The sequence below is a fragment of the Trichoderma harzianum genome (genome assembly GCF_003025095.1).
Source record: "Trichoderma harzianum CBS 226.95 unplaced genomic scaffold M431scaffold_2, whole genome shotgun sequence".
Lineage (NCBI taxonomy): Eukaryota > Fungi > Ascomycota > Sordariomycetes > Hypocreales > Hypocreaceae > Trichoderma > Trichoderma harzianum.
The window spans coordinates 2,008,136-2,021,465 of NW_020209250.1; the positions used below are offsets into that span (position 1 = coordinate 2,008,136).

The 13,330-nt window shown below is 45.2% G+C and overlaps 7 protein-coding genes and 1 non-coding gene across 8 annotated transcripts; 5 read left to right on the forward strand and 3 right to left on the reverse strand.

The window, feature by feature from the left end:
- Nucleotides 1-275: 275 nt before the first annotated feature.
- M431DRAFT_1808 (hypothetical protein) lies at nt 276-887 on the forward strand (the record flags this gene model as incomplete). The annotated part of the gene is made up of 2 exons (XM_024913123.1): nt 276-443; nt 531-887. The coding sequence occupies 2 exons, from the start codon at nt 276-278 to the stop codon at nt 885-887; spliced, it is 525 nt and encodes a 174-aa protein (XP_024778841.1).
- Nucleotides 888-1,897: 1,010 nt separating this feature from the next.
- M431DRAFT_t41 lies at nt 1,898-1,997 on the reverse strand. Its single transcript has one exon. It is a non-coding gene; the product is annotated as a tRNA-Ile (tRNA).
- A 733-nt stretch (nt 1,998-2,730) lies between these two features.
- Nucleotides 2,731-3,121, reverse strand: M431DRAFT_70161 (hypothetical protein; the record flags this gene model as incomplete). Its single annotated transcript, XM_024921803.1, has 2 exons — nt 2,731-2,797; nt 2,871-3,121. Coding segments are annotated over 2 exons (318 nt in total), but the record flags the coding sequence as incomplete, so codon positions are not given.
- Nucleotides 3,122-3,746: 625 nt separating this feature from the next.
- Nucleotides 3,747-4,327, forward strand: M431DRAFT_74960 (hypothetical protein; the record flags this gene model as incomplete). The annotated part of the gene is made up of 3 exons (XM_024922289.1): nt 3,747-3,812; nt 3,882-4,044; nt 4,134-4,327. 3 exons carry the CDS (start codon nt 3,747-3,749, stop codon nt 4,325-4,327), a joined length of 423 nt encoding a protein of 140 aa, XP_024778843.1.
- A 2,214-nt stretch (nt 4,328-6,541) lies between these two features.
- Nucleotides 6,542-7,687, forward strand: M431DRAFT_504121 (hypothetical protein; the record flags this gene model as incomplete). The annotated part of the gene is made up of 2 exons (XM_024918416.1): nt 6,542-6,694; nt 6,775-7,687. Coding segments are annotated over 2 exons (1,015 nt in total), but the record flags the coding sequence as incomplete, so codon positions are not given.
- A 376-nt stretch (nt 7,688-8,063) lies between these two features.
- On the forward strand, nt 8,064-10,233 carry M431DRAFT_107049 (hypothetical protein). The gene is made up of 7 exons (XM_024911632.1): nt 8,064-8,193; nt 8,266-8,362; nt 8,419-8,939; nt 9,011-9,107; nt 9,176-9,429; nt 9,490-9,788; nt 9,848-10,233. Exons 1-7 carry the CDS (start codon nt 8,105-8,107, stop codon nt 9,952-9,954), a joined length of 1,464 nt encoding a protein of 487 aa, XP_024778845.1. The 5' UTR covers nt 8,064-8,104; the 3' UTR covers nt 9,955-10,233.
- On the reverse strand, nt 10,219-10,984 carry M431DRAFT_527730 (hypothetical protein; the record flags this gene model as incomplete). The annotated part of the gene is made up of 1 exon (XM_024920718.1): nt 10,219-10,984. The coding sequence occupies exon 1, from the start codon at nt 10,915-10,917 to the stop codon at nt 10,219-10,221; it is 699 nt and encodes a 232-aa protein (XP_024778846.1). The 5' UTR covers nt 10,918-10,984.
- Nucleotides 10,985-11,879: 895 nt separating this feature from the next.
- On the forward strand, nt 11,880-12,726 carry M431DRAFT_76244 (hypothetical protein; the record flags this gene model as incomplete). The annotated part of the gene is made up of 6 exons (XM_024922441.1): nt 11,880-11,941; nt 11,992-12,071; nt 12,130-12,186; nt 12,240-12,356; nt 12,406-12,523; nt 12,597-12,726. The coding sequence occupies 6 exons, from the start codon at nt 11,880-11,882 to the stop codon at nt 12,724-12,726; spliced, it is 564 nt and encodes a 187-aa protein (XP_024778847.1).
- Between the last annotated feature and the right edge of the window lie 604 nt (nt 12,727-13,330).

A 13,330-nucleotide genomic window follows, 5' to 3' on the forward strand; every position in this document is an offset into this window, starting at 1 on the left:
ATATTACTACAGATCGGACATAATATTGAACACATATGATGTCAATTTGTCGGTGTATGCCTGAAAAGGATAGCATTGCATAGCATCTGAGGCATTATAATATATATATATGACATAAGTCCGGTTGCACAGAGAATGAGGGGAGAGCTCATATCGTAGATATATAAATCGCCTGAACACTCTGCAAAGGACAAATCATCAAAATACTACATCCGCTTCCAAAACACCTACATATTCAGTTTCACTTTCTGTTAAACTCCTTCCCATCATCAAATATGTCTGAACTGATCACTGCAACAACTTCGTCATTCAGTGCCAGATGGAATGGCAAAGGCAGCGGTGCTACTCATAACGGTGGCTTTTGGCACCCAAACTCTCAGGGAGATCTGAGACCCATTGGCAGTGTCGGTGTCCCTCATTATAACGACATCAACGGCAGTTATGTGGCCCAACTCATTGGGCAGGGCTCTCCCTCTGACCCTAATGGTCTGCCACCACTCGCCAGTCCAACCGGCTACACTCACATCTAGAATGACCAGAAGAGCGGCGCCAGTAAAGACGGAGCATTCTGGCGCCCAATCCCTCCAAATGGATACGTGGCATTGGGAGACGTAGCCATGACCGGATTGACCCAAGCGCCCGCTACAAGCGATGTCTGGTGTGTGCGCCAGGACCTTGTCAAGCAAGGCAGCTTTGCTTCGAACAGCATCTGGGATGACAAGAAGTCTGGAGCCAAGTCTGACGTATCCATTTGGGAGATTCGGGGCGTAGGCCGCACGGATCCCGACACTGAAATTGAAATGGCTGCAGTTTACATTGGAGCTATCCGCGCAAGCCAAAATTATAATGCGCCGGACTCGGTCTTTGCCCAAGTCCCAGTTGTGTAAGCTCTATATTGACTCTGTGTTCTTGAATGGCTTTGACTCATTACTTAGGTCGACATTACGTGTGTATTCCTCGGAATTGCCTTCGGGACAATCGTTAAGTGTGTATTATTGAGAGTCTTCTTTGTATGGGTATGCAAGAATGATGGCTCATAGCTCAACTCTATGACAAAATCTTACGTCGATGTTACTCCCAGTGTAGTATCAATAAATGTTTTGATATGTGCTACTTACCATGAGCTCTTGTACTATAATACGAAGTGGCTCAGAATGGTTGACTTATATGACCAAGATTCTCAACAAAGTCTCTAAGCGGTCTCACTGAGCTTCACGAGAACTCGTTACACAGTTTCAGCTATGCCGGCCGATGTTACCTAATGCCACTCAGATGTAATGGTTTACGAGCAAACTTTCTGATACTCGGATGCTCCTTGGTTGTAGCACTAGCATGTTATTCGCGATGAGTGCGCCGTAGTAATGTGTCCGTGTGTAACAGTTCCCCTTGGACCTCGAGTAATATGAGGCGGGGACAGAATAATATCTCGAATCTAGTCTAAAGATTGTTAATACTAAGAATAAAGTGGCAAACCCCCTGTACTGTAGACCAAACTTGGGCAACGTGATATGATACATGGCCAAGGGACTAGTCGGGTTCTCAGCGCTTCGTGTAGCTGAGAAATGAATGCATCTTCTTGCTATTCTGAAACGAGCTTTGTACTTCTTGGTGCTTTCAGTAATTTGCCAACAACTACCTCATTAAGAGACTTTGAGCTAACCGTCGAGAGAAGGGGGGAATGCCGGCCATGAATACACTTACACAGATGTGAAGAGCATATGTAGGCACATCTAGGTCAACCCACCTTCGGCTTCGCGGAGATATGCCTTAGTACAATAAACATTCAGACGACAATGGGAGATGACCTGTTTCTTGAAGGGACAAAAAGAATGCATCCGCTAATGTATCTGGATCTTCCAAAAACGAATCCAAAAAAAAGAAGCGCGCACTGGAGATTTGCTCCCGGCAGGGCTTGAACCTGCGACCTTCGCATTACCAACACTGGGCGTGAAGCTGAAGTATTAGTACGAAGCTCTAACCAACTGAGCTACGGAAGCGCACTAAATCTAGATTGGAAATCTAGGCGGGACGGCGTAAGCCGATGTTGGACGAACGATGGTAATTGTTTCTTAAGAGGATGGTCGCATAGTTACTGGGACGAGATCTTCTAATTCTCAACAGTTCAAACACAAGGACATAAAGCAAGATGATATTCCATTACGGTAACCAATCCTCTGGAATTCTCGAACAAGATGAAAAAGAGGTTATCATGACGAATAATGACTTCATACCAGCTGTATTATACCACTCGTGACCTTATTATAGTTGAGAGCTCAATTCGTTTCCAAGTTTCTTTGCATAACGCTTCTATAAAATGAATTGTTGCCAATAAGGAATTCTATCTGTACTAGTATAGGAGAAAGTTATTATCATGAATGAACGAAATAAGCAGCCATAAAATGAACTATTGTTCTTCTATGACTTGTTACCCTCTAAAATTTCTTGCGACAGATTCAGGCTGCTCAGCCACGTCAGTAGTTGGTAGAGATTACTTCTTTCAAACTTTCGCTTTATTGTTTGCTTCGTGGCAAGTTTGATTGACACAACAAAAATCCTCAAGCTGTTCATTTCGTCCAGTCGCCGGCATAACGGGTACCAATGCTCATTCAGATATTGCTGTACTACGGATTGCTGCCCATGGTGTAGCCAGACAAAGCTGGTCCAGTTGAAATAAATAGACCGAATCAAGTCTTCATTCCCGGCATCGCGCCTAACGTCTAGGAATTCTCGCAGAACGTTTAGATCGTCAAAGTAAAACGAAGCGCCCCTATATAGGACATCAATTGCTTCATTATAGCTGAGAAGATTAACCACGAGCTATTAGTGTTGTTTTACAATCCGTTTCTCTATCATCTCAACCGGAGGCTTACATTTGAGATGAACACAAAAGAAGCGGCATTGCGTTGACAGTAGATCTCAGACTCGCCGCTATAGCTGTACGGGACGATGCTTTCACCTGACTCTGGTTCACAGGAGCATCGGTTTCCGCCACAACCCTTGTTGGAATTTGGTATGCAGTTGATATTCGACACATGCTATTACCATTGAATAAATATTGGTAGTATACCAGTCTCCGGATTTCCAGTGGTAGCTGCAGAAGCTCAAATGTCGCCGTCTCAGGCTCTTGATCAATAGAATTCATCTCGAAAAGAGTATTGAATGTGATGTAGCTCCCAAAGCATGTGAAATCGCCTCATTGGACTCATAACTCCCCCAGTCCACAGAACATTTATAGTTTAGTCTGGGAGAGATCGGGACCTGCGGTCAAAGCATTACTACGTTGCTCAATTAGGTGATTGCTGATCGTACCGAGCATCGTTCTTGCAGTCAACGGACATAACGTAACTACGATTGCTTCCAGCATTCTAGCCTCTTCATCAGCATCTTGCCAAGGCTTGCTCACAACAGATCTCCGTATAACTCAATACATATGCACACTAAACATTGAACTCAACCCGCTGGGCGACAGTTAGTGCTTAAATGGTGGACTAGCGTGTTCATGGCCGTGGACTAGCGCAAGCTTGAATAGGCGAGAAGCCAGGAGATGACCGGGCTACGATTTATCAGCTGTGGCTCGAACATATGATATCACGCTGTACATAGTTAGTGATAGCTCTCGCAAAGAGTATGATATAAACTCGATGCTTCCGTTGCCATCTGTAAGCTGAGCAGACTTAGATATCATCGAGCCAATTTTATTCACGTATCTTTACAACTTCTACAAACTTTTACTCACGTACGCCAACATGCCGACGGGAAGCTGTTATTGTGGAAACATCAGGATCGAGTATACTGGTGAACCTGAGCGCACGGTAAGAATAATGGAGGATACCCTCTGCATGAGAAGGTGGGATTGGGATAAAGTTGACCAAGATCAATAGGCAATATGTCACTGCTCGAATTGCCGCCATTACACCGGCAGCATGTTCAGTAACAATTATGTTGTTCCGAGTACCCAATTCAAAGTTTTTGGTGAACCGAAAGAAATATCGAAGATCGCAGATAGCGGAAAAAAGATCGTGAACTGCTTTTGCGGTGACTGTGGTAAGTCATGGCCGTAGTACCAAACGGTTCAATGCTCTATGCCTACATTGATTGTGTGAAGAGCTATAGGCAAGCGCTAACAATACCAGGAACCACAATGTATCGATGGGGAGATGGTTTTGGTGGTAAGGAAGGGATGAGAATCATCCAGCCCGGGATTCTAGACGATAGGAGTGCTTTGGACAATCTTCGACCGGCCCTCGAGATGTTTGTTGAAGATCGGGTGAAATGGATCTCTACTATCGAGGGGCTTGCTCAGCACGAGGGAATGCCTCCCCCATAACAGACATAGAGCACGAGTCATTGGGCATGTATGATAGCGAGAGCGCTGGGTTTAACCGGGCCTATGTCGTCATTGGCAAAATAGATTAATGTTGTAGAATATAGTACTGTCTAAGTGGTATTCTCATAATGCGGAGTACAACAGCCTCTCGAATTCTCATTAGTTTCTAATAATTCCCACCGCGGGTGTCAGATACGACAATCCTCTCCAGAGTAATAATTCCCAGCCCCGGTTGACTTATATTGCTCCAGGCTAGCTCGCCATATGCAAGTCTCACTCGTGCAGACCACTAGTCCGCTTATTCTGCGCTACGCTCCGATCCTTGCTAGACCTGGTACTACTTGTTTGTCCAAGGAGGCCGCTGTATGGCTTTAAGGCTTGCGACAACAGGTCCACTCGACGAAAGAAAAACCAAGATCTTATGCATCTGAATCAAAAGCCCATTCCAATTGGAGTCTGCTCCGTGCGAGTCATCAAACCTTGCTCAGTGTGAAGGTCCAGATTCAACAGATTCCTAATCTTGACAAATCAGCTTCTGTTTCTCCTCTATTCTCTCTCTTTCCGAAGCATTCAGGTGCTCCATTCCAAACCGAAAGATGCTTAACTAACGGTTCGTATAGTTACCAGTACAGATCGCATAAAGTGCCTCTAAATACATATTCAAACCTCTCATTTTTATTGACGCAATTTGACAAGAGTCATCTAGTCTATTCTCAGTGTGCATGCTTCTGGTCATTAGGAAGGAGCATCGAGATATAGATAGAAGTCATGTTCTTGATGGCCATGTCTGCTGATCGTAATGTCTCTTGATTGATAGAGAGATATCCATCGTCTTTGCAAAAGGCCATTAGCTTTTCGAAAAGTTTCACGCGGTTCTAATACCAAATTAGTATGGAGAGGAGGTTCCAGTCACACCTCGGATCAAACCAAGTCCCCTTGGATGTGGGGTTTGCTTCAATAACATCATACTCCTTATGGAGAATGCTGTACTTGATAGAGACAATGGTGATTCAGGATATTAGTTGCCCCTATCTGCCATCTGCTCTGTCGCCCCCTCTCTTCCACAGACCACCGTATGCTTCTCGGTGTTCGCCTCCAAACCTGTACGAAACTGTGAGTTCTCCTCAGGGTATGTAACCAAATACTTCTCCAAATAAGTCTTCTAACATGGGATTTCGTGTCTAGTGTAAACATACAAGACGGGCAATTGTTGGTGCAAAGACCGATCCGACCGGGCGAGGACAGCCACCTGTCCCCATAAATGCATAGGTTCGGGCATCAAGCGAAGTTACAACCGGAGTTAAGTCACCATGGGTTCAGGGAAAGAATATCTTTTCATCAACACCAGCAATGATCCATCTGCAGAGCAAAAATACCTAGGCCAAGTAAGGGGGTTTTTAATGCGCAATATTCGCGCCAATCAGGAATGGCCGAAACGCAGAGAATCTCATACAGGGGGCTGTGAAGAAGATGCTCATGGAACAATTGATCTTGAGAGTGACCTCCACTCTATACCTACAGAGCAGTCCTTCTATCTGAATTGCTGTGATGAGTGGATGCTCGATGATTACGGAACCCTCGGAGACAGCATGGCAGTTGAAGGCCCTGCTGAGGACATGGAGCCTTCTGCTTTATTTGGGCAGAGTCAAAAACATCGTGGCATGTCTCATGCTAGGCAGCACTGCATATGCGCCAAGTCTCGTAACCGGGATTTTTCTGAACTGCCCACGTCTGCTATCAGGAAATGCCCGATAGACCCATTTGAGAGTCTTGCAGTTCCATTAGATGCCAGTGTCGGTGACCTCTTGGCCTTCTGTAAGTGTATTTCAGCCACTTATAGTTGTGTCCCGTTTCAGCAGAGAGAAGCATGATTCTTGTTTAAGTATGTTAATTTGTTCAATTATAATTTCTAGTCATGGATGCTATATCCTCCGAGATGACTCCCATTACGGGCAAGATACGGGTCTCTCAGATACATCGGGACTGGTTGCAGCCATCGTTCAGCCATCCGGCCTTTATGCATGCAATCTTATCGCTTACAGCGCTCCAGTTAGCTGCAGTACAACCTCAACGGAGAGACCATTACTCCGGCTTAACACTGCACCATAGAGGACGAGCCATTATTGCAGTGCAGCACAACATGGAAGATTCAACTCTTGCTATATCTGATGAAAATATAGCCGCGGTGTTTAATCTTCTCTGTGTGGAAGAAAACATGTTCTTACCCATATTCACCGCCACCAGCGTCTTCAAGCCCGATATCAATCAGAGGCAAGCTCACATGCAAGGGTTGAAAGAGATGATACGTCTCAGGGGAGGAGTCCACGGGCTAGGCTCTTTCAAACCACTGCAACACTTATTAATCAGGTAAGTTATTAATCCAAATAGGCTCCTAGCAACTCGGCTTGTGCCGCCACGCTTGATCCGACTGCGGCTCATTATTACAGACATTCTGTTCCAAGAGCCGCTATATCATTTCAAAAAGCCAAGCTTCTGCCGCCGGACTTAATTGGTCAGCTGTTTCATAACTATCCCAAGTCTTCCAGATTCTACGGCGAGCCCGGGCCTATGTGGCAACAAAGTAGTCGCATTGGCGTAGACAGCAAGCTGCTGGACCTGATCCGCACCGTGGAGTGTCTTTTGCAGGATACTCGTGCCTGGTTTGAAGCACCAGATACTAGTCCTTTCGACACCATCGACCTAAACACCATATACTCAATGATAATTAGCATGTGTGTCCGCTGGTACCTGACAACCGAAAGCGAAGGCCGTCTGAAGTCCGTCGACGCTATTCTTGGGCTCTGTTTAATGCAATTTACAGCATTCTTGTGTCGCTCTACATGTCCCGCTAGATATAGCGGACCCATTTCTGTCCTTGAGCGACTGAATGAGCACTTGTTCTATCATTACCACGAAAATATGGCGGTTTTACACGCTGCAAATCTGGACGTCTGGGTAGGGATACTCATCGTTCTAAGCTCAGATGGCATATCCGGATACCAGGAAATCTTTTGGAACATTTACATGGAGATAATTGCCAAGAATCGCGCGGTATTGGGAAGCTTTGGGGACCTTCAGACAATTTTAACGACCCACTGTCTTTGGAGTCCTTATCCAATGGACATTCACGCAAAGAATATCTGGGACGAGACGCCAATAGATTTGGAGACACAGAATGTTAACTCACCGGAACCAGCAATCACGAGAACACGGATCCAGAGAACAATTAGACTGGCCGCGGCATTGGTATCCTCAAATCCATACCTCGGTGGGTATCCCATAGGGCACACACCAATGGAGAATGAGTAATTGATGTATAGCTTTTGAACTAGTAATCTAAGCAGTATAGATGTAAATCTATCATTCTAGTGCAATAATGTTCTGCTTCTCATGTTGTGCTCCATATTAAGTATGATATTGTCAATACGATATAGCACGTCAAGTTCATGCATATCAACCACATAATCATACTGAATGAACTCGTACTGTATCGGGCCTCACAGCATCCTAGGGAGACTCAAGTTCAAATCAACTTCAACAAATAGTTTCACAGAAAAACTCATGTACGCTGTCTATATACCTAATTAAACCTTACTCTATTTTCTAGAACGACACTGGAATAAAGCTCTTTGTTGACACCTACCCTGGAGACTTCCATATTAGTCATCCTCTTGTCTTATGCCTCGCTATCCGCTTTAACAGAGCCAAAGAAACCTTGATTCGTTCATTCGCAACTCGGGCGGTCAGTATCAGGTTGAGACAACATCATCCGACTCCATGGCATCCCCTGTAAACGCGTGCAAAGCATGTAGAAACAGTAAAAGAAAATGCAACCGCGGTTTGCCTATTTGTTCCACCTGTCTTCGGTAAGGATACGACACACAAACTCTTCCGTCACGCTATAGAACTATGATATCAGAAGCTAATGATTTCGATAGGTTCGGCCGCCTTTGCCTGTATGAAGGTAATGCAGGACAGGATTCGACCCATGGTATCGTTCCGGAGGTGCCCGGCCCTAGTCGCTCTAGCTTAACAGTGTGTCACACTCTCTTTGGGTCTTGTAAACTCGCGGCCCTGCTGACGACTGGTAGAGTCTCAATGCCACGTTTGGAACAGCGCTGCAGAAAGAAGCTCGTAGCATTCTTGGAACGCCGGATGAGGTGCGCCAAACTGCAAGTACCTACTTTAGTTCCGTTCATCACAGGCTACCCATCATCTCAAAATCGAGGTTCCATGAGAACTTGTCACGATTATTCGTTCCTTCGGGAATAGATTTTACCACACTTTGTTTGTGTATGAAGCTTATTCAACAGAATCCTGTGCAGCAAAATACTAGAACAAGGGATATTTCATCGCCACATTATCTTGTTGCCAAAAGCAGTATTGGCTTTCTGGAAGCTGCAGGCTTTGATACTCTGGACGCCATTCAGTCTAGACTGCTTCTAGCCCTATACGAGATTGGCCATGGGATCTATCCAGCAGCTTCTATTTCGATTGGTAGCTGTGCAAGGTTGGCTCGGAATCTTGGCCTGAGCCGAGATTCCTGGCGTTCACAAGATACCGATGTGGAAGAAAGGAAGCGGACATGGTGGGCTGTGCATAACCTTGATAGGTACGATTTCCCCCATGCTGCATCCAGAAACCTAACGTTGCCTTGAAAGTAACTTCTGTTATTCATTCCAGATTTACTGCTCTATGTGGCGGAGATGCGATATTTGCTTCCGAAGATGCCACAACAGAAACTCATCTGCCTTCAAACAATGAACAAGTGTCGTCCACAGTGAGTGTCTCCGTTGGCTTTGTAAGCCCCCAATTTCCATTGGAGAATCTCTAATCAGTCAAATACAGGCTAGTTCAGAAACTTCTACGGCGACGATCTCTACTCCAGCTCCATTTCATGTGGGACCGTTTGCGAGAGAGTGTCAAGTAGCGCACCTCATAGGCCGTGTGATTCAGCACGTCTATCATCCTGTTACTGATGTCGACTTCCGCTCTCGCGAGCGCGCTCAACTTGAGCGCACTCTGAAGGCGTTTCTACCAATCCTGATCGACGAGGAACTAGAATTCAGCACCTATTGCGGAGCTCTGGGAATGTGTATCAGGTATCCATATTCACGTAGCCTCGATGATCTTGCCTTTGTTCGCTCACCATGTCTACCTAGTTCTCTCTATGCATTATACGTTCCCCCAGTTGTTCATAATGATCTTCAAAATGGCTGGGACTTCCAAAATTTGGAAATTGTTTCTACGCAGATGGCAGCACTTTCACAGCACCTTCTCAAAAGCGCCGAGAACGAATCGAATCTCATAATGATGTCCCACTTCATTCCGTATTCCTTGTATCAAACTGCTGCAATACAACTGAATTTATATCAGAGAAGCCAAAATATCACCTTCAAGGCAAACGCTGAGTCAATTATTCAAATATTGACTTACATGAGCAGAAGATGGCACACCGCAGGTCAGGAGAGGCTCCATTCATCGGTTTCACATGGCGACTAATCAGATATGTCTCAATAGCTAAGTATTTGACGGCAATAGAGCTCGATAACCCACCAATGACGCTGCCGCCTCAAGGATTTTATCTGAGTGTTTCGAACCTGGATAACAATTCTAGTACTCAATAGAAGTCGAACGAGAGAGCATGAACAGCGGATATCGTTCCTCGTCTACAAAAGTCGGACTACGTCACAAAATACATGTGCGATCGGATCTATGATCTCAAAATCTTATACGTACGAGAGATGCCTACACATGTATTCTTGCAGAGCCAATCTCGATCCGCTCAGCGCGGCGCATATGCGCGTATCTGTGAACCATTTTATCACCAAAATCGTATTTCTTCTCTCTATTTGTATACACTATACGGGATCTATCAGGTCATAGAGTTTTTACTCAATGTCAATGCCATAGGGGTCAATGTTGGCATCGGTGTGTCGCACATACTCCATCTCCGCCGCAACTTGTTGAGCCACCTCTTCACCATAAATCTTCGCGACAAAGTCGAACGTCAAATCCATGCCTGAAGTGACGCCTGAGCTTGTCCAGATATTACCATCCCTTGTCCATCGAGCCTTCGATACCCAGTTAACCTCGTCTCTCCATTTCGAAATGATGGGCCACGCGCCTTTGAACATGGTGGCCTTCTTCCCATCCAACAAACCCGTCTGACTCACAATCCCCGAGCCTGTGCAGATCGTAATCAGGTGTTTCAGTCGTGGATAGCGCTCCTTGATGAAATCTAGCATTGGGCGCATGAGCTCCAAGTTTGGCTTTGTCACATCCTCGGGGTTGAAGTTAGCTACCCCTCCTGGTACAATCAAGACGTCCAAATCGAGGGGGGCAGTGGCGAATGTGTGCGTAGGAACAAGAGTTTGCCAAGTACTGAAGACCGGTAGTCCAGCAGGAGGCTTTGAAGATGGCTTTGTAGGTACTGGGTCCAGAGTTTCGGCAATTATGTCGAGAGTAACGCCAGGTATATGGCTGCTGGCGACGTTTATGATATCGACAGGCCCAGTCACGTCTATGAGCTGAAAGCCAGGGTAGACGAGGACGCCGTACTTCAACACGGTCTCTTCATTGATCGCCATGTTGCAGTCTGTGATAAAAAATTCCGACGCGTAGCAGGTTTTGTAGTACGTTGGGTAGATGGTAAAGTAGCTTGGGTTTGATTTTGTTGCAGAAAGTGGTTGATGGCCGTATTGATGATGAGGGTCTGTGATGGATTAAATAGTACATGAAGAAGACGACCCTTCGGCCCAAAATAATGAGACCAATACAATCTATACGTAGCCGATTACCAAGCTACTTCATCACAGGTTGAAGATAACCAGGTTCGTCGGTCTAATTAGTAAAAACGAACCTAACTTCACATAACGATTTTAACGGACTCTAGCTTAGCAACTTCCAAATCCGCCATTGCTGAAGCCAACATGCAAGTCCTTGTTTCGCATCATGAGCGGACTTAGGCGGATTTAGGTTCAATTATGCTCAATAAAGCCATGATAGCTAGCCCAAATAGACTACTGAGGTCATTTAGTCGTCTTCCGCGATGCTTCCGGGAACACGAACGACTTGTATATGTTGGGCAACGATGGTTTGAAAAGCAAATACTACTTTGGGTTGCGCTAGTCCGTCATTTTTGCGCTATACCGATATGCTGACGACTGTCCCCTGCAGTTCTGGCGCCCTCCTACTGTGATCGAAATTGTCACTGTGCACTCCGTAGCGAAGGAAAAGTAAAGAATCAAGCAGACGTGTGAGATCTGCCGACTGTCAGCCTAGAATGGGCATTGCTATTCCTTGGCCGTCGTCGGTAAAGCATCCTGACGTTGTCAATTTGTCAGGACATTCTAACAGTAATTGCATGTCTCCAGTTGTCTTTAGAAGAAGTAGAACTTGCAAGTAGCCAAGACCTCGTTAGACACCAGATATTAAGTATCAGTCTTAAATTATTCAGCTTCTATTTTATTGTTTTGAGCTGGTGGAACCTTCATATCGGCACACTTCTTCTTCAAACGGCCGTCTTGTCCTCAAATCTCCACCAATCAAGATGGCCCCATTTACATTTCCCACTGAGGAGGTGACATTCGCAGATTTGCTTCTGCGCAGCGCGTATGACTTGATACCTCCAACAGAGCCCCCAAAGCTAATCCTTGATACAGGGAATATGCCAAGTCAGCGGATCCTCTTCCATTTATGTCAGAAGCTCCCAAAAACTTTGTAAAACCCACCGTTGCCATATGTATGCTGAGTATTCCCCCAATATTGAGATACTTCTAACGAAAGGTGCCGATGGACAGTTGCTTGCTGCGATTTTCGGTTTAGTCCTGAGGAACACTTTAAACTACGGAAAGGAGGTAGGGCAAAATGAATGAACAAATCTTAATGGTTTCGACTGACTCTTTCATAGAAGCTTTTGTGATAAGAACAATGGGTGGCAATGTGCGACCGTATCTTAACGATTTGCTCTACCTGGAAGCTCTTCTCAATAACGAGCTGCGGGACATTATTATCATTCACCACGAAGGTACGCAGCGTCTTTTTGTAATACATCAGATGTCATCTAATCGGATTAGATTGTGGGACTACCCGAATATCAGAGGAGATGATCAAAAACAATATCAAGGCCCAAACCTCAAACCTTGATAGCGAAATCGACAACATCAAATTTTACATGCATGACGGAAGAAGTAAGTCGTTTCACGTTCTGCGCAAGTATTATAATATAATTCCCAAATATTAACGGGACACAACATTATAATTATAGTCTCGAGAATAGCGTTCGAGCTGAATTGAAGTTTATCAGAGAATCTCCTTACATCCGTAAGGATCTCGCCGCTAATGCGAGAGGATTTGTGTTTTACTTGAAAACGAATTCCCTTGTAGAGATCAAATGATCCGGGTTGAATCTGTTATGATAGACGCGAGGAATAATCAGGAATGAAACTAGACCCTTTCCCTCTGGCTCTCAAGTAGAAGGATCATGTTTACTAGTACATATTAGGTTGCACTAACTGCGGCTGAGATAAACCGTATCACAGCCGCTGCATGTGAACGGTTCCAGTGTGTCTCGCTAGGTAAATACATGATGACTGTTGCACGAATCATGGGATCTGTGCACCTTACTCCGCAGACACAGAGCTGGGTGCTGCCTGATTTTCACCAAACATAAATATAATTCCCTCATCTCTTCATCTCTTCATCCTCTTTATTACCTTTGCCTTTAATATTATTTTCTCTGTCTCCAAATATCCGGAGAGATCAATATGGAAGAGCCAGGTCTCACCATAACGACTCAACCAGGCACTTATCTTTGCCAAGACTGTCAAAATTGTGTCCGATCATGTGGCGTCCAATATCCTGATTGGCTTGGCAGTGATAGATACGCGGATGGTTTGCGACAAGCCTCTGCGCTAGAGCGTCACTGGAAATATGGTCACTCAAATTACAAAAGTTTCTTGGTCGCTGTCGATAAAGGATGCTTCGTCTGCAAAACGCTAT